Source organism: Crinia signifera, chromosome 2 (genome assembly GCF_055691185.1).
Source record: "Crinia signifera chromosome 2, ASM5569118v1, whole genome shotgun sequence".
Taxonomy (NCBI): Eukaryota; Metazoa; Chordata; class Amphibia; order Anura; family Myobatrachidae; genus Crinia; species Crinia signifera.
The window spans coordinates 41464235-41487593 of NC_139218.1; the positions used below are offsets into that span (position 1 = coordinate 41464235).

At 44.4% G+C, this 23359-nt stretch overlaps 1 protein-coding gene across 3 annotated transcripts in view; it reads left to right on the plus strand.

The window, feature by feature from the left end:
* CADM2 (cell adhesion molecule 2) overlaps positions 1-23359 on the plus strand; it is a 1292583-nt gene that overhangs the window by 984314 nt on the left and 284910 nt on the right. For all 3 annotated transcript variants that reach the window (XM_083171927.1, XM_083171928.1, XM_083171929.1), the window contains one exon: positions 8383-8532. In XM_083171927.1, coding sequence (XP_083028053.1) covers positions 8383-8532 — 150 coding nt within the window. The remainder of the gene's footprint in view (positions 1-8382; positions 8533-23359) is intronic.

Sequence of the window (23359 nt, forward strand, 5' to 3'; positions counted from 1 at the left end):
GCCACGGTGATTTGCCGCATGCGGCCATCGTCCGTAGAAACGCCCACGTGTCCTCCGCATTCGGACGGACTCACTCTTTAAGAACAGGGCGTGTTTACGGACGACATACAAACCATGCGTGTGCGGGTATTACAGAGTATTACAGAGTATGCTCGGAAATACCGCATCCGAACGGGAGCCAAGCGGTGCTACCGCACGTAAGCGGAGTATTTACGCCAAACAACCCACTATTATGTATCTTCTGCAATACATCACATGACCCACTTATTCAATTACCTATCCTCATAAAAAACTTCTTATTTGGAATTGGAATCAATTAGATGCCAATATATCCTTACAAGCATGCCTAACACATGCATTGCACACATTAACCCTTACAGCAATTGAAGTGCAATGGTTTCAATTAAAGCACTGACAAGCGTCCTATTAGTGAGTAATGAGTAAAGGAGTCGATTCTATTGGGTTCAGGTGTTAATGCTTGTAGTCATTAGGCGTACGTTCGCCTACCGCATGAACGAGTGGTGTCCGCAAAGCAATAGTACACTTGTGGACACCGCACATTTCTTCCCCTTTTGATCGCGTGCATTCGGAGTGGTATCCGAATGTACGCCCCCCAACATAAGTGTACTCCCCCGTGTCCGCCCATGTTTCCGCCCCGTTTTGCCCACTTTTAAACTACGCCCATGTGACATTCCGCATGACGCCCATAATACGCCCATATTTCCCGACTGATAGCGGTGAACAGTTTTGTACGGGATTTGGCCGAACTGGTACCGAGTCAAGGCGTGGCACATGCGCGTAGCGTTCTCCACGCATGCGCAGACGCCGTAAAGACGCGATCCGAAAGTATGCGGTAAAGTCCGCGTCAATCAGAATAAGGGCCCTAGACCTTTAGGAGATTAAGGGGCAGATGTATTAAGCCTTCACAAGAGATAAATACTAGTGTGATATGGAGAGATAAACGTCCAGCCAATCATCTCCTTAGTGACTTTTTTCAAACACAGCCTGTAACATGGCAGTTAGTAGGTGATTGGCTGGACGTTTATCTCTCCTTATCACCCTTGTATTTATCTCTTGTTAAGGCTTAATACATCTGCCCCAATGGGCCTTATTTTAGTTCACTCTTATTGACAAAATCCTTCTTAGATGGACAAAACCATGTGCACTATGGAGGGGCAGATGTTACTTGTGCAGAGAGAATTAGATTTGGGTGGGGTTTTACTTCAAAGTGAGATCTATATTGCAGTGTAAAAATAAAGCAGCCAGTATTTGCCCTGCACAGAAACAAAATACCTCACCCAAATCTAACTCTCTCTGCACATTTTACATCTGCCCCCCTGCACATGGTTTTGTCCATATAAGAAGGATTTTGTCAGAAAGAGTGAACTAGAATAAGGCCCTAAGTGAGCCAGAGCTGTTGGACGTAATCCTATGCTAATCCCCTACTGTATTGTTCTATGTATTGTATTGCATCTGACAACAATAGATTATAATAAGCCTTGATGAGCCACCATGGCTCTCCAGAGAAGGATAGTTGAAGAAGTCTCCACATATATATATATATACATATATATATATATATATATATATATATATATATATATATATATACCTTTAAGTCACTGACATATACTGTACTGGAAATCTGTTAGCTGGACATGTGAAATTTGTGCCGCTCCCCACACCCCATACCTGGTCCTGATGGCACCATCTTTCCGGTGAATTCAGTGGTGCAAGTAGAATTTTTTCTTGGTGGTACTGATAGCTCATGCCAAAAATGGGTGTGGCCATGTGTCATGAGGGGGCGTGATCACACAAAGCTAGAGGAGTGACTACATGACCAATATTGGTGTGGCATCAGGGGACAGGGAATGGCTGGGGGTGGGTTGACTCTTGCTTGGGGGAGAGCCGGGCAGCTTGTGCTTACAATTGTGGAGCCTGCTCTTCATGCTGTCAGTGCCGCTGATCCCTGTCCAAGCACCAATCATAAGGCTGGGTGGGCGGGCCGCGGCGGAGACTAGAAAACGCAGATGCTTTATAATTAGACTTAAAATAAAAATAAGTATTGACAGTGGGTCAGGGGGTAAGTGGTACTGCGTACATGAAACATATTTCTTACAGGTACTCCGTACCACGCCGTACCCCCTTACTTGTAGCACTACCGGTGATATATTCGGAAAGATGACCTACAGCTGTGCAGCAGAGAGCAGAGACTTTGCTGGGCATCTTTCTAACTATATCAGCCACAGGTAAGTATATATAGAGTGGTCACAGTGGTTGGTCCTGTATGTAGAGTAGGCCTGTGGGGCCTCTTGGACCCACAGTGATTCTATGACTGATACGCCACCGAGCTGCAGATTTATAGTTATTTATCTCTAGGTTGTATGCAATGATCTGGGGTTTGTGACCTACCTTTAAGGGGGCAGTCAGAGAATACAGTATATTTTGAACCTTGCAAAAAAAAAATAGATCATTACAGTAATGATGTCAGATGCACCTTGTTGTAAAGTGTCTCTAATAAATCATTTGCATGTGAGAAGCGTTATTTTTGCCCATTTAGTACCAAAAAGAAAAAAACAATCTTGTAAAGTGAACTTATTATTTAAATTGAGGCATGGCATTGTGGGTAGGAATATACAGATATGCGTCAGCCCCTGCTCCTGCATGCAGGCTGAAGGCACACTGCAGTCTTGTCAGTTTGCTGCTGGTTCTGGGCTGTGTGTGTGTGAATACTGGTAGCTGCCATAGTCTTTGCATAATGGATCATTTTTATCATACTATATACATCCGGAGTGCCTTACCATCTGTCTGTAGTTCAGGATTAATCCTGGACTAGCCGGGAAGCACTCATTTGGTTCTAAAGTACAGCAATTTTGCTTTTACTTACCAAAGATTATCCATGACTGAGGATTAATCCTTGTCAATAGAAGTACAATATACAGCATTTAACTCCTTACATGTCCTTATATTCTTTACTTCAGGGCTCCACAGCTTATTATTAGAGTCTGTACTGCCTTCAACCTAACTATGGTGATTTGGTTTTATCACAAGATTTTTCGCATTTCTAGTAAAAATCTGACAGTTGTCTGCCACATTGCTGTTATCCAATTGTCCAGGATCAGTGCACATAACATACAGTGCAATGCAAGAGTGGTCATTTTGCTACATTTTTCTAAGAGTGCCGCAGAATTTCCAAAACTTTGTGAGTCTACCAAACGTACTGGAATATTAGGCAAGTGTGCCAGGACTACAATGGTGGTTTTTAGGGCTTAAAGTGGTCCTGGAAAGGTGGTGGGTCTCATTTTCCATCTGCCACTTAACCCTTTGAGTGCCAAGTGATTTTGTCAAAATTGGGTCCCCAGTCCCCCACGGTCTCTTCCAGGGCTGACCATTCAGGGGGTGAATGCTTCAGCAGCAGGATCTTATATAATAAGTGTCCCTCGGCTATGGCATTACCCTGCTAGCTGGTTGGGCCCAGTGCAGGTCATTTTGGGTCTGGTGCTGGCTTTAACAATTACGAGGAATCCCTACTTAAATTGTTCCCCGAATTAGTAAATTAGGAATCACCATTTCAATGACTGGTGATTCCTACTCGTATTCTGTCGATGGCGTATACATTCGTATTTGTAAATACGAATATGAATGTGCCATAAATACAAACACAAATTGTAGTATTTCCGGCATAGTAAATGTCGAAAATATATATATAGACAGACAGCCTACGAATATGGCAATTACTGCTTTATTTGGCTTAGTAAATTTCCCTTAATGTCTTCTCTAGGGAAAAATTGCATGGTTGTTGCATTAAAAAAAAAAAAAAATGTTATTTCAATGGTTAAATGCGACGAACCCAAACACAGAAAAAATTCTGCACAGGACTAAAATAACCCTCAGCAAAAAAGGGTTTAACAAAATGGCACTGAACCATTAGATCTCGTATTGCTACGCAAGTTTAACTTTTTTTATTTTGCATTTCTTTTTATAGTTTGACCTCATTATCGTTATAAAAAAACACTGGTTAGACTTTGATCATTTACAGTCATAGCTCACAGAGACTCCAGATTCTTCATTTTCCAAATTCACTTTTTTTGTCACTATGTACAAGCAAACGCGACAGCTGGTGTCATACTGTGAGTTACATACTCTCTTTATGCCTTCGGGACACAAACTGGGGTCAGGGAGCTTCCAGGCACAAGGCCACCACTACCACTAAATTATATTTTCATTGTCTTGTTTCAGACCCTCATTTGGCGATTGGCAGGTCAATAGGAAACAAGCCTTGAGCTGTGACATTTTGTTTTATTTTTAATGATATAGACATATTTACTAAGTAGTACAACTAATAGGGGCAGTTTGTGCGTCTTACCCATCCCATAACAACTCAAGATGACATACAATACAGTGGAAATATATTTTAGTTAATGGGAAATGTAAAACTGACAAGTATCCAAGTACCTCTCCCCGGCCTGTGGTGCCCCTAGACACCTGCCTCACATGTCTAGTAGGAAAGTCACCATTGAATTTAAACATTATAACCAGGGGCTTTTAAAGGAGGAGGGGGTCCATGTGAAGACTCCATAGTGGCCCACTCCCCTGTGCATTACAGTAAATTTTGTAATTGGACCAAAGACTGCTGCACATGTACGAGTCTCTGGGAACATGTTCCTGTAGACTTCTCTACTGCGTGTATGCAAATCTCTGAGAAAATGGCCACCATGCCATTTTTGAGCTGATTAGAGCAGCTGCTGTAGCACTGACTTAAGACTTTGGATAGGTAATATTATAAACATGGGTACATAGACTGCCTCCAGGAATATTAGGGCCCGGGACTGGTTTCCAGTCCGCTCCCCCCCCCCGCGCACGCGGGTGCCGCCGGGCACCGTGGATGTGGTGTCAGTGCACGGACCCACATCTCCCTCCCCCTCACTTACCGCCTGCCTGGTTTCTTCAATGCAGGAAGCCAGTGGCCAATTAAAATGCAGCACCGGCGGGTGAGCCAATCAGAGCTTGTTTACCAGCAGCCACTCTGATTGCCTAATGGTACACGAGCTCTGATTGGCTCAAAAGGCCAGTGCAGCATTTTAATTGGCCGCTGGCTTCCTGCATTGAAGCCAGGCTGTGCTTCGGGACCTGCTGAGGACCGAGCACAGTGCAGGCAGCACACAGCGGAGGGTTGCTGTGGGCAAAATGAGCTGCCCGGGCCCTTCCAGAGGCAGCTGTACCCACACCACCCCTTTGTTGGCGGCTCTGTACATAGATATGCCATTGATTATAGTTGTTGGCAGACTGACAGATCCTGTACCTTTCCTGTTTAAATTTTGAACTGTGCTGCAGCACCTAAGCTGGAGCCTCCCCACTGATTATAAAGCTATAATATTACTATTGATTAAGCCCAGCACAAGGTCTTAAAAATATCTTTTTTTTTAATCTTAACATTTGTTTTGTAGGATAGATAAAGTTATATCCCGACTTTGGGAAAACAACACAAAGCTTCTCCCGGATAATGTAGCAAATACATTTACCTGAAGCCCACTATGACCAGCGAGCAAATGTGCATTCTACTTAGTAGAAACAAATTGTTAGTGATGAAAGGTTCCTTCAAGATTACCCTGTAATTAAGAAGAGCACATACAAAACTGTTCTAGAGATGGGGCGGAAAACGAGCGAGATTGAAAAGAATATTGAGCAGAATGTCTGCCGATGCGAATGCAGTCTGTGGCACTCAAGTTAATCATGCAGTGAAAGAGATGATATAAAAGGGCTTCATTGATTTATTTATTGAATCTTTCTTCTCCGGAAGCCTCTTGGACTGATTATAACACCGAGAATAACATCTTTGCATATAAACAATTTAGGCATGCAGATTAAAAGTGCATTATGAACGTTCTATTCCCAGAGGACACAAATCATTGGACAGGAGATATACTGTATGCTCTCTTAATAGTGGGCTACAGACATCGCGCTTCTTGTTTCTGTTACATTCTTTATTCTCTCATATTGTTCATATTAGCAGCCGAGCACATTCTAATTTATCACCCAATTGGAAAGTAGTTTATAGCTGCAATGATTCAACCCCCCACTGATTTAAAGAAGCAAAGAGTAATAAAAACGATATTGTTATCTTCAATAATCCTTTATTTCCCTCACAGTTAATAACATATATATGTATTTTTTTCTGAAATATATAGATGACATGTTCCCATTATGCTTTTGTCTGAATAATATATTATCAGGAACGTTTGTACTGTTTAGCACAAGGGTATGTACAGTAATATCATAATACGCTGTCTTGGCGATCAGTGGCGGCTTGTACCTTATTGGGGGCTGCCTCTGGCCGCAGCGGAAGTACCGTGATTCAGGCACCACCGCCCCCTGTTGCCGATGATACAGTGGCTCCTGGGTCCCCGGCACCTGTGCTTTGATGATAGGCGCCGGGACTGGCGCATGCGCAGTACAAACATCTGTACTGCACATGCGGCCAGCTTCTATGGGTTGCTTCGGCAACAGCCCATAGAAGCAATCTTGGTCCCGGCACCTGTACAATACAAATGACACAGCGTGCGGGGGGCAGAGATGGGTGGGGGGCGCCGGGCTGCTCCATTACCATAAGGGAACGCCCAGCGTTCCATGGGCGTTCTCGTGGTAATGAGGCAGAGATGCGGGTGCGGAGGGCGGGCAGCTGACATCACCGGATGTCAGCTGCCCACCCAAATCCGTCCCAGCGTACACGCATATGTAAGTGAATTAAAAGTCACTTTTATATGCATGTACGCACCACATCATTCAATGGTCGGCAACCATCGAAAGATGTGGGTGGTAACCCGAGGCATGCGAATGGATGTTTATGCAAAACATCCATTCACAGCCTGGGGGCGGCGGGTGGGCGTTCATTCTATGGGTTCACCCACTGTTTTTATGTGCACATCCATGAAACACTGGGGGTCCATCCCAGAACGACCCCTGCCTGTCAGTCACCCAGTGTACGGCCAGCAAAGGAAAGCCTTCACACGGACCATACACTTGGAGACCCCACGCGCGTGCACAGTGTACTCTGGTTTATCAGTGTTTGTATGGGCTGCAAATTCACAGACCTCCAAACAGATCTGAGTTGGGTGCGTAATATCACAACTATAGACCAAAGTATAGTTACACCCTGATTACTAGGGCTGTGTATGATAAATATGGAAAAACAAATTGGGTATGGATCATTGGATAGACAGCAACTAGGTCGACATGCCTTAAGGTCAACATGACTGAAGGTCGACATGGGGTTAGGTCAACGGGGTCATTAGGTCAACAGGGTCATTAGGCCAATATGGGAAGGTCGACAGTCAAAAGGTCGACATGGGGTTTTACCCTTTTTTTTGTCTCGAATTTCGACACAGTTGACCTGGACACTGAGGCGTCCCCTCGCATGGTTTGCTACGCTCGCAATGCTTCAGGCTTGGTGCCTCGCTACGCTCGGCACACAATTTTATTCTCCCACCATGCCCACCATGAGTTACCGCCTGTCGGCACCTGTCGGCTCAAATAAAAGAGAAAAAACCTAATGACCCCGTCGACCTAATGACCCTGTCAACTTAACCCCATGTCGATCTTCAGTCATGTCGGCCTTGAGGCATGTCAGCCTTGGGGTGTCGACCTAATGCTTATAGACCTAGAGATCGTATCCTAACGCATTAAATGCAACAATACAAACTTCTCTACCTCAAAGTGTGATAAAACATATTACAGAAACTATACATATTATAATGAAACCCCCAAAGATTGTTTTCGGCCCATCCATGCATGAGTGTTATATACTGTAACTCTGGTACAAGGTAAAATGATAAACAACACACAAAGGGGAGTATTCAATCACCAGCTACCATCTCCTGAGGGGAAGATGGCCGCCGGGCCCTATTCAATGCTGTCTTCCCCGACAGCATTGAACAGGGGAGCTCGGCAGAACGAGCTCAACTTCACAAGCAGTCGCGCTCATTCTGCCGGGAACGGCCGGGAAGTGACGAGCTGCCGGCTGCAGCTCGCCTCTTCCTGGCCTCAGCTCGCGGCCACGCCCCCTTCTCGTCCCACTGCAGGCGGGACATTGAATCCCACCTGCGTGTTATCGGTCGAGCTGACCGAGAACGGAAAAGAATACTAAATAAATAATCTCCTTAGAAAAATGAAAGTCCGGAGCTGCAAAGTGTAAACTTGTAAAGTGCCAGATCTAAAGCCAGTGATAGGGATTGTTGTACAAAACTGATTGCCATTTTATTTTATTCCGGTATAATTGTTGGCTTGTTTTCATGTGTCTCTCCATCTATAGCATGCTAATGCTTTACATTCTGCCTGGTTAACGTCCATGCTCACATCAGCTGTATTTTGTCACCCTCCCTGTAGGAAGCCAAGGGCAGTTCCCAGTCACGCAGAATGTCACTGCGGTGGAAGGAGGAACGGTGAACCTGACCTGCCGAGTGGATCAAAATGATAATACTTCCCTCCAGTGGTCAAACCCGGCTCAGCAGACCCTATACTTCGATGACAAAAAGGGTAACCATTTCATACTATGCCATAATTGTGCTTAGTTTTTATTTTCCATATATATATATAATACATCGGTGCGTTACCCCTTTTTACATGTATTATTCTCCCTTTCTATTTTGATCTTTCCTGCGAACACGGGAGAGGTTTTTCTGTCCGTGCAGACGCACATGAAAAGCCCTTTCCTGCGAGGCTTTGTGGGCCTAATGAATAGATTCTCCATTGAACTTAAGCTGCGAATTTCCTCGGCTGAATCAGAGGAACCGGCCTCATAGAGAGCATTCTGTGCTCTGCTCGACAATAAGCTTGGTGGTTAAGATTGTGGTCCCTTTCTCTGTCAAGAATAATTGAGAATGCTGCAGTAAGTGTTAAATGAAAAGCTTACATGTATGCTGGAGAGCGCCCGAAGGTCCGCTGGCTCTGACAATGTGAAAAATGTTAGGATAACTTAGATAGACTTATATTTCAACATTTGCAGTGTATTCCGCAAGACGTGTATAGAGAGAGCCATGTTTTAATACTAATTTTCAATGAAGTCTGGGGACGAGAAAAAAAAAAAAAAACTCCCATTCATTTTAGCCAAAAGGTTTTTAGAAATTGCTTGAACATGAAAGACTGCCACTAAGTATTTCACACACACCAGCGTGACATCTGCTACAGTGTTGATTCAAATCATTCTTTTTTGATTAGATAAAATGGTGTTAATGCTTTTTTTTAAATGATTATTATTCCCAGACAGTGCGCACAGATCCGCTCACTTCTGGATTTTGTAAGACGCTGCTAATGCTGCTTTTTAGTACTGTGCCTACTGGATGTCAAGTGCATGTTTTTTGTATTGGGAAAAATGTGTCATGTTGTCATATGAGCTGGTGGGCCCTCCCTCGCACTTTTTCCTTCCAATAAGTTGATACTGTATGTGTTCATTATATTGTGTATACACTTTGGGGGTCATTCAGATTAATTTGGGGTTCGCATGGGGGGACCGATGTTTTGTTACTTCGTATGCACATAATGATTTATGGGTATGGGCAGGGTCCCTGAGAGACCAGACTTGTCAACTTGCGTAGTTGCCGAGCCGTTCGCATTGAGCATCCTTATGAAATTGCTGGGCGTTCCCATGACCACCGAATGATTTTTCCAGCTGCGGGCACATGAGAGGAGATGTGTGTGTGTGTGTGTGTGGGGGGGGGGGGGGTGTGTAATCGCTGGGGCGATGTTACAAGGATCAAGAATCATGGCCTTTGTTTATATATCACCTCTTTATACAGATGTCTCACGTTCATGCGCGTCCCAGAATCACGGCGGCTGGGCAGCGTCTCCCTACCCGTCTCCACTTCAAGGAGTCGCTGCCCAGTTCGGGGGGGGCGGGGTTGGGGCGGCGAGGGGGACCGTCAGCGACGGCGGGGGAGGCAGAGGGGACCCATGCCAAGCTCCCTTGCCATGGGCGCGCAAACGTCACTTGCACACGTGCCCCTGGCAGGTGCACGCCAGCCCCTGCAAGGAAGAGGCCAGCTCCATCTGTATCGCCTACATATCAGGCCTAATTCAGACCTGATCACACCTGCATTCGGGAATACACCTCCCCGCTAGAGTGAAATCTCGCCCTGTGCAAGCCTACGAATGCTTAACAAGGATTGTGAAAATTAGCTGGGTTAGCTGCAAATCCTTTCCAGACGTGCAATTAGGTCTGAATTAGGCCCTTTATGCTCCTTAAAATAGCAGCAATCTCCCTGACTCCCTGAAGAGTCTATCAATCCCCCTGATTTCACCCCACCCACACTATGCAGCTGTTACATTTAAATGGAATCATCAGCGACATTTCCCTAGATTGATTATAAGGCACAATGATCCATTTGGCTAGATGCATTTTAAATAAGGTTTCTTGTGGACATTTGTAAGGAACCACCTGTAAAACACAAAACATGAGCAAGAGCCGACACGTAGCAGTGTCTTTTCTTATATAAGTACAATGAATCTTACTGACCACTTTGGGGATCATCTACATTTAAATGTAAGTCATTTTATATCTCTGAGATGTAGCAATGCACTTCCACACCTCTAGGTGTCACCTTCACAATCTCCCTGACATGCTTATGCAAGTAGGATCTAATCACCTGCTATAGCTCCCTACTGTCTGACACAGTCCAGTTTTTCAGGTACCGTCCTTGCATAAGTACCCCGAGAAGTCCAGTTGTGAATAGATGTTGTCAGCATGTCATCTGTATACAGGGGAGCTCCCGCAATACTGGACATGCCACTGTCATGGAAAATGGTTTAAGTAGAAGTCTTACCATAAACAACGCCGTCTAACCACAAGGTCACACCCCTAAATTTAGATGTGCGGCTTTGGAACGCACATACATATGTGGTCACGCTCATCGTTGCCAGGCCAATCACTGCCTGTGACTCCCATGGAGATTGGCACCATCCCATTGCCATGCGCTTGCATCTGATTCGCTCCCATGGCTCATAGAAATGCATTGAGCGGTGATGTCGTAGCGTAGTGATCCGGCAACGATGAGCGCTGCCAGTGGCGTAAGTTCATCCCAGTTGCCCGGAGGCAAGGTAAGTACTGGTGCCCCCCCAAATAGCTCATTCAGTAAGGTGTCTGTCTCAAGTAAGGTCATGGGTCTAATACAGGGTGTGACACTTGCAAAAATTATGTTAGAAGGGGGAGTAAGCCATATTAGCAATATCAACTGATTCCAATTAACTGTTTCAAACTCAAAGGGAAGGAGAGGTGCCCCCTTGGGAGCAGGAGCCCGGTGGTAGACGACTTCATTGCCTCCCAGAGTTCTGCCTCTGAGCGCTGCTACATCTGCCTGTCTCTCTAACTTGGGAGGTATGTAATCATTCACATAATTCCCTGCCCTGCGGTGCCTATGGCCCATATTCCCTCCATCGACACACATACACACACACACACACACAAACACACACACACACACACACAGTGCATCACTGTGCTGCCATGTGTTTTTAACCATTTAATTGCCAACGTTGCATTGAGAGATCCTCAAAATAACCGCTAAAAATCTTCTTTTAGTGTAAATAAATACAAATACAGACAAATCAATTTATTGAAGTTTAGTTAATTATTGCACCAAAAAAAAAAAAAAACAGTCACTGTGAGCAACACTGGCATTTTTAGCGGATATTTTGAGGAACTCTCACGGCAGCCTTGGCAATCAAAGGTGCTGTTATTGTCTATTATTAAAAAAGTAACACTTATTTTAAACATTCTTGCAATTAAATGAAAAATGATTTCATTTGGGGGTATTCTAGAAAAACACACCCACCCACACAGGCACACACACACATGAACACATACGGTCCTCTTACTTGTATACTATAGACTCATGCAGCACATTGTACAGGACTCCCGCTGCATGCTGACCCTCAGACTCTCTTCTCACTTCATCATCCATTCGGAACAGTTACCACTTGCTGTTCATGGTGAATGATTGATTACTGCTTCCAAGGCTTTTGCTGCCCAAGATATATGTAGGGAAAAGTAAATGGAAGCAGAGGGGGGCTTCATTCTCCATTCCACTTGTCTTTCCTTAGCCCACATTAAGGGGAGGCACAGTGCAGGTCTATGGGCGCTGTTACAAAATTATATAAAGACACGGATAAAAATAAATCACCATCTTTTTTATTAATTACAAATATCCTATATATAATATATATATATATATATATATATATATATATATATATATATATTTAATAAAGTGAGCCTTGAAAACGATTTGAACAGTTTATTTTCATTCCTAGATTAAACTTTAATACAAAAGCTTAGGACCAATGCAATGCAAGTTTCTCTTTATCGTCTGCCATTGTTTTATACTTTGTGCCTTTTATCCCCATTTAAATTATTTATTTAAACTACAGTACCTATGGTCATATGCCAGATTGAGGTCCAGATGCACTAAGCTTCAAAAGTGATAAAATGAAGAGTGATAAAGAGCCAGCCAATCAGCTCCTACCTGACATGTCACAGACTGTGTTTGAAAACTGTTAGGATGGAGCTGATTGGTTGGTTGTTTATCACTCTCCATTTTATCACTTTTTGAAGCCTAGTGCACCTGGCCCTCTGGCCACAGTTATGAAATAAACTATTCACACATTCTAAAATAAAGACACTGACAACTTATGTATCCTTCATATTGGTCAGTCGTTTATAGCCAAAGGAGAAATAAAAAAAGAAAGAAAATACAATGGTGGCAGGAAGAAAGAAGGGTGGATGTCCAGGGGCAGCCAACAACCTTATGCTAGATGGTAGCCATAGTCAAACATGTATGGCCAATTGCCCTTCTCAAAGGCAAGTATACTTTACCGGGCTCCAACTCAGTAATCAATGCCGATCAGAGCATGGCCGGATAGCCAAGGCTGCTGAGCCCACTTATAGGGAACAGCCAATTCTATGCACTGATAGGAAGCGCTCCCAAAGAAACAAAAACTTTAAATAGCCACTGGGCTGCCATTCTTTCCCGATACTAAAGGTTCAACAAAACAAAAGTACGGAAGGGAGGGCAAACAAACCCTGCCACACAATCCACAAATGGATGCCCGGCACCTCCTACAAATAAGCCTCCATTTTGGACACACAACTAACCCTGTATGTCCCTGCGTCATGACCACATTCAGGCACATTCCTAGTCATTTAAGTTCCTTCCTGCCCAATTCGAGCAGTCACTCGTCTACTCTCCCAAAATATAACGTAGCCTCTTATACATTTTGGAAAGTCCATGCTGGCTCCTCTGAGAACAGATCACAGTACCTCGTAGTGAAATAGGCAGAACAGTGGCAATATTATCACTGTTTTGCATACTAATACCCCTGCCTCCTCTCATCAATTTGCAATAAATCTTACACAGCCAGATGCATCCACACATCATTCATGCCAATAAAATAACGACACAGACAACTGAATTGGCCTGAAAGGGGTCAAATTTTAATTTTTAGAAAGAAGACCTTTTTTGAACTAACTCTTTAAAAAAATGTTCTCTTCTCTATGGTGGTGGGAAGAAGAATGGGTCATTATAAAATACACCATAAAAAATCTTGAAAAATAAAAAGTAAAATTAAAAATCACCAAACGTCCTGATGGCCAAGGATGGACCTGCTGCCACTGTCCTTGACCATAACTCAACTCGTAAGGGTAGAACTCTTTGCCCCACCCTTGCGGGTACTTAACATAACTCAAAAAAGGGTGCAACTTGAGGCAACAGCTTAAATAAAGTGGCTTAAGGGCCCACCTGGACTGGTGATGCCCCAAGACGAAAACTGTTCTCATGCCTCACCACTTTTTCCCAAAGGAGCTGCCCCTAGGGAAAATGAATAAATTGTAGCCACAATACAGTCACAGTCACTATCGCGCAGCACTTGCACAGCAGTACGCCCTCTTGACAATGGCCTACCCCACTGCACCTCAACCACATTATCAGCTATGTAACAGCTCGCCTAGACATCATAATCAGAAGAGAAGAAAATAAAGAAGAAAAGGAAAAAGAAGAAAGGAAGATATAGCTATAGGAAAAAACAGAGTAGGTAGAAGGAAATGTAAAAGAGGGGTTAATTATACAATATACAGAAAAAACAGTAAGAGCCGAAGGGACTGAACTTTACCATACAAAGACAAACTGGAAAGAGGCTGACTAAATCCAGAACTCTCTATCCTTGTTAACTGCCCACCCCTTCCTAAAAAAGCCAACCAATTATCCTACTAACTACCAGAGGGTGTTCCTCCAAACTCAGAAAGCTTAACCCCTTGTTGTCCAGGTGTTTGTCGGCTCTAGGCCGGTAAGATTATGTCACTTCAGGTGCACTCTGTGCTCTTTTTCTGCAATGCACTAGCAGATTCATTGCCTATAATACAAGTCACCCCACTCAGTGGCGTCCCTACCTTGGGTAACACCTGATGAAGGTGATCATGATGTTTTCACGCCTAAGGCACAAGTTGGCAAAAGGGGGTGTGGCTAACCCCTCCCACCACCATGGATCACAGATCAAAGTCCACATGCACCAGTAGATATAAGACTCCTGCTACTCTTAAGTCAAGTTTTGTAATGTTTTATTTATTTTTTACCATTCATTCATCTAATGGTTAATTATTTACTTTTCATTTATTTCCTTTCTCGGCTTTATTCTCTCCAGTCCCACAATTCTCTAGTCTCACACATTTGCAATATCTTAAATTGATAATAGCACTATTTATTTGTATTTTCCCTCTGCATTTCAGCAATAGGAAATCTGTGATAAGAGAAGTCTGCATAATAACATTCTAGCTGCAAGCGATCCCCTAATGTGTTTGTCCCTCCGTACAGTCTCTTCTAGGAACCGACATCTATCAGTCCTAATCTTCCTACAATAAAATTACTTGGGGGAGTGATCTGCAGCAGGGGACAGTGTCTAAAATCTTTGGGGATAAGAGGACCTAAAATTGGACAGGATGTAGCATGCAACGAACAACAATTTGTCTGTCACTTTGCCAAAGAGACTAAACAACCTATTTATCAAGCCCTAATTCCTCCAATTATTATGGCAGTTTTCACCTGGGATAAGAATCAGGTCAATTTAGTAAAGTCCTAATCCTTTAGAATAAATTGATAATTAATGGAGGATATTATGTCTCTATGGAGACAGCAATATTACCCATCACTTTATATAAAGCTCCGAAACTTGAGCTTTTTGGATCTTGTTCCGATGACATAGGCTACAGGTTTCCTATAAGTAATGCCCTTGCAAAAATGGTAAAAGACTACATCAGCCAAAATAATATTAGATTTATTAAGAGATCACTTTTAAATGTGTATGAAACAAAACAATACAATCATAAAATATTGATGACACTCAGAAATGTGTTAAATCAATGCTTTAAATCGGCTTCTAACTGCCATTTTGCAAACACAGCATGTGACATGGCAGTTAGGAGCTGATTTCATGGTACTTTATCCCGCTCAACTTTATCAATGTCCAAGGCTTAGTACATCTCCCCGAAAATACCTGCCAATGAACTCCTGTCATGTTACAACCTGGCAGAGCTGTCATCAGGAATTTTGGGGCCCGGGACCAATTTACAGTTGGGGCCCGGGCCCCACCTCCTCACTTGACTTACCGTAACCTGGCTCCTGCTCCCATATCTCCTCTTCCACTGAGCTGCAGAACGGAGGTCCCGGAGTGCAGGCGTCATCAACTCAGGATGCCAACTGCCAATTAAAATGCAGCAGCGGCTGGTGAGTCAATCAGAGCTCGCATACAGGCAGCCGCTCTGATTGGCTGCTGGTATGCGAGCTCTGATTGGCTCAAAAGCCATGCAGCATTTTAATCGGCCACCATCATCTGGGATTGAATAAGCCTGTGCTATGGGACCTGCTTTGCTCTGCGCACTGAACACAGTGCAGCGGAGGCAGTCAGGGGGTTGCGGTGGGCAAAATGAGCTGCCCAGCAGGCCCTTCCAGAGGCTGGGGCCCAGGACAGCTGTACCCATAGTACCCCCCGAGCAAAATGTCCATAAAGTAATGGTTCCATCAGTACATTGTCACAGTCACCTGACAGTCACCTTAAGAACTTTACCCTTCCCTCACACACCCACACACACCTACACAGTACATCGGAATGGGTGATATCTAACAAGCATGGAATAAATGAGGCCATCATTTTCCATGCCCCCCCCCCCCGACAGTCTTGGCGCCCTAGGCTGCAGCCTAATAAACCTAATGTTTAATCCGGCACTGCTTAGGACACTTTCAGGACTGCCTTGGATTGGTGGTCCAGGACAAATTCAATAACTGACCCTAAGGATGATATATTATAAACACAGTTTAGTTAATTTTATATTTTCTAATATAATTCTGATACTCTAGCGCGCCATGATTCAAAAATTCAAAAAAAGTTTGGGAACCTCTGCTTTGACCAATTTTTTCTTAAATATTGAATCAGCAATGAAAGCCCTTTGAATCCACCATCTGTTTTAATGTTGCAAACAATTTAGCAAATGGATCAGCGGTAGTCTGGGAAACCTCGAGCCATGTTACGGTATGCAGTCAAATTAATGAAACCATCAGAAGCAAAGGAAAAAAATGTGTCTTCAGACTTAGTAGAGAACTCTCATCATACATTAAGACAAGCTATATATACTGTAGCTATATCATTCTTGTTCCAACTTTAACAATGCTTAACCCTTTGAGTGCCCACATCTCTGCGAGCGATGTGCAAAATATCCAGCGTCGTTCACATTGGTTATATAAAACCAAATAAAAAATGTTATGTCAAAAATGATTATATTTCCTATATATATAGGTCATTATGGTGAATAAAATTTTTTGCTTGGCACCTTTTTTGACAAATTTCAGGGGGTAATTCATTACCGTTTACTAAGAAGTGGTCCTTCACTGCTTATCGAGCAGCTTAATGCCGCCCGCCGGCTGTCTGAACGCCTGCCCCACCCGCTAATGCCAATTCCCCTCGGTAAAATGTGAGGCGATGTGCAACGAGAACACATCCCCTTGCTTGTCCCGCTAGCAGGAGAAATCTTTCAATGGTTTCCGACCATCAAATGATTTCTTCTGCCTTCGCAAATAAAAGTCAGTCTCTCAACTGACTTTTATTTACATGAGCTAGGATGAAGACGAGACGGGCGGCTGACTTCCTGTGATGCCAGCCACAAAAAATGAGAACAAAATGGGAAGCCTACCGCTAGGCTCTGCAAATAACAAAATGTTTTGTTTTTTCCCGTGGTATATCCCCATGCCTCGTCCCTATTAGTGAGAACATTATGTAACGTATATTGTTATCTGCACAAGAAAAATAGCGCTGTAGGGCAAATGAATGGAAAGTAAATATCCACTAGAGATATAAAAAAAAACAGCAAACGCTCAGATCTTGGAAATAACTTATTACGTTCAGGTTATAAATGTACAATGTAAATAATAAGTAGAGGAGATTTCCACTGTGGGTTACAGTAATTTCCCTAGAGGCGAGGGTTTAGTGCCAACAACTATATATGTCAGCCACCTCGGGGAAGGAGAGACTTGCTGCAGCCTGAATTGTCCTGTTCTTCCCAGGATCCCACACTTCTTAGAAAGGGACAAAAGGAAGATAGATTGCCTACAATTCTGCTATGTTAGCCTTTCCGCTGCCTAAGGGTGTATCTCCCAATTGTGCTTCTTATATGTATGTGTGTAAGATTTCACGGTGTCAGGTGTGTGTCGCGCGGATTACCTATTATTAAATTCCCTAAGGCAGCGTGAAAAAAAAAACCATTGGGATCTTTTGTCAGCAATTTGGCACATAAATGTTAACACGGGATCTGACTGCACGTACTGTACTGTAGTATAATTGCAGACACGCCTCAGTCTAATGGCAACCTGGTTTACAGCTGGCCATGTATTCATTTCAATTAGTAACATATTAACTAGAAATAACTTATTATCTGTAGCGGCCGGGTACACACTTGCCGATATACATCGTTCGTACAGCCGACGAACAACACACTGCCGGGAGCATCGGCTTCTATAGAAGATATGTCTGTGAATGACATCGACCTTGCAGCATGCACTATGGCCCTTATTCGGGTCTGTTCGCAAGTCCGCGTGCGTTCGCACAGTGCCGATTTTTTCTCTATGTGCATGCGCTTGGTCGTTGGGCGGCTCATTAGCATATGGGAACGCCAAGCTTTTCTTGGGCGTTCCCATGAGAACCCTGGGCGTTCTCATGCTAATGGGCAGATGACGCGGGGGCAGGGGGCGGGCAGCTGACATCACCAGATGTCAGCTGCCCGCGCTATTCCCTCAGAATGTGCACACAGATCTAAGGTTGCTCTGAGTAACCTTTGATCTGCGTGCACGGTCCACATCATTCAATGGTCGGCGACCAGGCAGGCTGTGAATGGATGTTTAAGTAAAACATTCATTTGCGCTCTGTGCGAATGGTGGGCCGGCGTACCAGCATTCGCAAGGCGGAATCTGGTTGAATCGCAAGAATGCAAATTTGCATTCAAGGGAATCAAGCCGAATAACCTCCTATGTGTACGGGTAACCTGTCAGCCAAAGCAACCTATTGAAAATGACTTCATTAGTGGATAGGCATGTTCGAATGGATCTGCTGGCCAGACATACCGGGTGGACAACTGGTGTGTATGCACAAGTTTGTTTGTCCATAGGCCTTGCCAATCATTATATTAGTTGGCAGATTGGCCGAACGGACAATTCATCATCTTAAGCTGGCCATACACCGAAAAGATTTATTGTCCAGTGCGGCTGGTCGGAATAAAATTCTGATCATATATAAATGACCATTTTGGTCAGTTTTCCAGCATTTTGAAGCTAATAATAAACTGTCATTTGCGCCCCTAAACTGACCAGATTTTTGTTTCAACCAACCTGATTGGACAATAAGGGGGAAGGCAATCCAGGTATCCAATTGTTGAAATGTCCTGACAGTTGGAATCCCAGAATTCCAGGCTGTTTTCGCTCAGTTCGACTGAAACTCGACAGCTGGAATTCAATACTTCAACTGTCGAGTGTCAGAAAGTTGGCAGATAAGTGAAAACGGCAGAAGATTGTCGAAAAACGGGCATGCATTCGACAATCCGCAGCCGTTCGCGACAAAACAGATCTGACTTGTTTTAAAGTCAGATCTGTTTTGTCGTAATCTGCCTTCAATGCTGTCGGTAATGGCAGCATTGAATAGGCGATGGATGCAATTTCCACAGGTGGATATAGCAGCCGGGATTGAATACCGCCCTAAATCTTTACATGTTTGGCCAGTATACCCAGCATAAGTAACATGGATGAGTGATAAATTAATTATTGAATATCACAGCAAAACCGGGAGAGTGGAATTGTGACATTTTGGTGGCAAAATTGCCAATTTCCATCTTTGCATCCTGATTAGGGATACCAATCCTGGGGCATTTTTTCAATCCCAGGATCCGGAATTGAAAAATGCTAAATCCCGGGATTCCCGGGATTGACATCCCTAGTTCGCAGGCATGTAACCCATACCCACCCCCAAACCGGCCAACCTGCACATTTACTTACATTGGCAGGCAGGTGGCCCGGAGTGGTGGGTTCGAAAGTGCACTGTGCCTCCAGGCGCGTGCATCTCCTCCTCAGCAGCCGGAGAAGAAGCAGGCAGGCACATGTGAAGGCGCAGGTGGGTGCAGGTGAAGGGGCGGGCGGGCAGGAGAAGAGGTGGGGGGCAGGCGGCAAGGAGAAGGGGCGTGTGGGGAGCCAGGAGAAGGGGTGGGCAGGAGACAGAGTAGGCAGGAGAAGGGGTGACAGCAGAGTGGGCGGTGTGGCCTGCACAGGCCACACGCCGGGGTCAGAAACAGCCGGGCAGCATCTGAGTAGTGCATGCACAGTCTAATCCCGAAATCCCGGGATAAGATACTCCAATCAATTACACTTTGTGGCTGGCTGTGGCACATTCCACCAAAGAAAAATAGGAAATTCTGTGCTCAAATACCGGATGGGGCCAGTTTTCTATTTAGCGGTTTTCCAAATTCTGCTCATCTACATATGGGGAATATGTCCATTAAGCTTCTATTTTTTGGAATTCAGTAGGACATAAACAAATAATTATGCCCTAAAAGGAAACCTGAACATATGTTAATAACTTCAGACAATTTAAACTGATTTGCGAGTCACAAAGTTTTTTATTTTATATCTTTTATCCTTAATTGTCCAATTATAATTTTTTTTACAAATGGATAAATCAGAAGGGTTATGTTTTTGCAACACTAAATTATTCAAAGCCAACAAAAAGCAAATGATTAGCTGAGTTTGTACGAAAAAATCAGCCAGTGAATTAAACAAAAGTGATTTCCCCTGATTTTTGGAAGCTAGATCTTTCATTGCAAGATGTGATTATATAAACTGATTATGTTCCTGAAGGTGGGGTCATAGTAAGGTTTATTGCTGAGAATTCAGCAGGCTGACAGGGCCAGATTAACAATGGGTTGGAAGGAGTTGCAGCTCTAGGTCTCCACATAAATTTGGCCCAGTCCATACCTCCCAACTGTCCTGCTTATCGTGGAAACGTCCCGGGTTGGGAGTCCCCACCTGTCACCCATGAATAGACCCTGTGCGCATGCGCACAGCGTCTATTCCTGCAGACAGAGGGGCTGGCGGTATAGCCAGCAGCTCATGGAGCTGCTGGGCATGCCCCCACAACGGCAAAAATGGCGTGTGGCCTCGCTGTAGTGCCGCAAGTACAGGCCACACCCCCTTCCCACGCACTGTTCTGCCTACCTAAATTAAAATGTTGGGAGGCATGCCATTACCATGGCAGCAACTGTAAGACACCAGCTTGCCACAAATAAGTATTAAAATTGCATTTTGGTACTTGTGTATTATCACGGCGCCCGCGTTTTCCATCGTAGGGCATTGTACAACCAAAAATCACGTTGCATCGCATGTGATATGATCGCATGCGATGCAACGTTATTGGACCCGATTTTTAATTGTACAGGCACCCAGATGCCTGATTCCTATGTTAAATGCCCTCCCAGACACGATTTTTAAATGTATACCCACCCTGCCTCCCCCATTGTTAACGCCACCCCACGCGTCCTCCGACCTTTTCATACCCCCACTATCCACGCCGGCGTGGAGTTTATTTTATATAGTGTGGCGAGTGCAACGAGCCACGGAGCCCGAAGCGTGGCGAGCGCAGCGAGCCCTGTGAGGGGATGTGGATGACTTCACATATATTCCGCGTCCCCTCGCGAGGCTCGCTGCGCTCGCCACGCTTCAGGCTTGGTGGCTTGCTGCGCTTGCCACACTATATAGAGTCAACTCCACGCAGACGTGGATAGTGGGGGGTATGAAAAAGTCGGAGGACGCGTACCGCTGCGCTCACCACGCTTCGGGTTGGCGTTGATAGTGGGGTGGCGTTAAGAATGGGGGTCATTTAACATACTCATTACCCATCAGATATTAAAAATCAGGTCTGGAGGGGCATTTAACAGTAGAATTTTGCACAGTGCCCCATTAAGGGGGCGGGTCATGCTCCACCCAAAGGGCGTGGCTAGTTCCATATATGGGTTGTATGTGTGCTTAAATGCTTGTTGCGAGATATTTCTAGATAACATTAGTAACTATATACTTTGGGAAATGTATTGATAATCATAGTGATGCCTGCAATATCGGATTATTTGTTTGCAATTATTTGCTGTGATATTTAGTTTCTTCTCTATCAGCACAACATATCTTTTTAATAAATGTGAGGCCTATGCAATATATTTCAATGGCATATCCCATCTGATTTTATATATCTCTGATTTCTTTTTTTCCTCAAAAAGGTACAGCTGCATAAGGTGGGTTAGGAGAAATCAGGGAGATTGTTAGACTCTTCAGGGAGAGAGGGAGATTGCTGCTATTTCAGGGAGTCTCCTGCAGAATGCGGGAGGGTAGGCAACTACAGATGGAGACCTTCGCATTCAGCTCCAGCGCTCGCCAGAATGTCCCCGCTGGTAAACACTGGCTGAGAGGGACTCCATCAGACTGGGATGCGTGTACCAGACACTCAGTGACTCTGCGGCAGAAACACTGCTTGTCTCCGTGTCAGGGAGATGGGCAGGTTTAGAGGTGGGGAGGCAATGGGGACTGGTTAATAGTGACGGGGAGGTGGCGGACGGCAGCGAAGAGCTCCGTCAGAAGGGGCCCACGATTGTCTCGTGCGCGTGCCCCTTCCGACGGATGGTGTGGCCTAGCGGCTGGTGATGGCTGGCAATTCTATCGCTAGCCCACGCAATAATGAGAGGGGCACCATCTGTATGAGTAACACTAAAGCCCCTTTAATCACTGGCCCGTGACATGTCTTCACTGCTTATCTGTTAAGGGGCAATAGAGGACACACAAGACCAGAGACTTCTTGAATCGTATTTCATATTCAGCTTTGTATGTCAACAAGTCCATTTATAAGACTACGGATTGTTCTGCAAGCAAAACAAAGGACCATTATTATTCTAAAAGTGAGGCTGCTTCTGTTAACAGTCTGGCACCTCCAATTTGACAACACTGCAGGGGACGTAGCCCCCTGTCCATTAGACCCATGTAGAAAACAAGCAGAGCAGGTACAGACCATATAAATACATTCAGTTTCACCCTCAGGGCACAGACCATTATATTTTTTCTTGCCACCTAACCGCATCAGCCGAGTGCACCGTAGTCCTTCTGGCCAGTGACTATCCGTGCAGATCTTCATTTGGGGGCTAGAACAGAAGATGCCGGCATGCATAATTAAAGAGCTGTTGCATCCATTTTTCCACTGTTTTGAAGCTGTGCGTGCTGTCTGCACGCCTCATTTGGATTTCAACCTATTTTTTTCTTGATTTCTGCTGCCCGTAGCAAGATTGTCAGACCTAGGCCAACTGCAAAGTTTTTGTAGCACAATATGTCATGTTACATGACGGCGTAGTGTTACCGAACCCTGGGAAAGATAATGTGCGTTATCAGAATTTTAATAAATGTGTGTAAGTTTGCCTTGCAGTATGAAGCACTGTTGGAAGATATATTGATTTGCATTTAGCTTTGGGGCATCCTAGTGAAACATACTCGGCATTATTAAGACAGAAGATGAGAGTTTTATAATGACAGTGCCTGTGTGTGGGAGTACGCAGTACTTTGTGCTGGAGTGTAGGCGTTTAGAAAATCTCAGTCCCCTCGTTCTGTTTTCACTGTGCTACAGTTCAGTAGAGAATGAGCCGGATGTGCTGATATCTGATGAAGTGAAACAATGATTGTAGGTTGCAATCCTCCCTATACCTTAATTTTACACACCGTCCTGTTTTTTTATCTTTAAAAACCATAGTGAAATTACCAGCAAT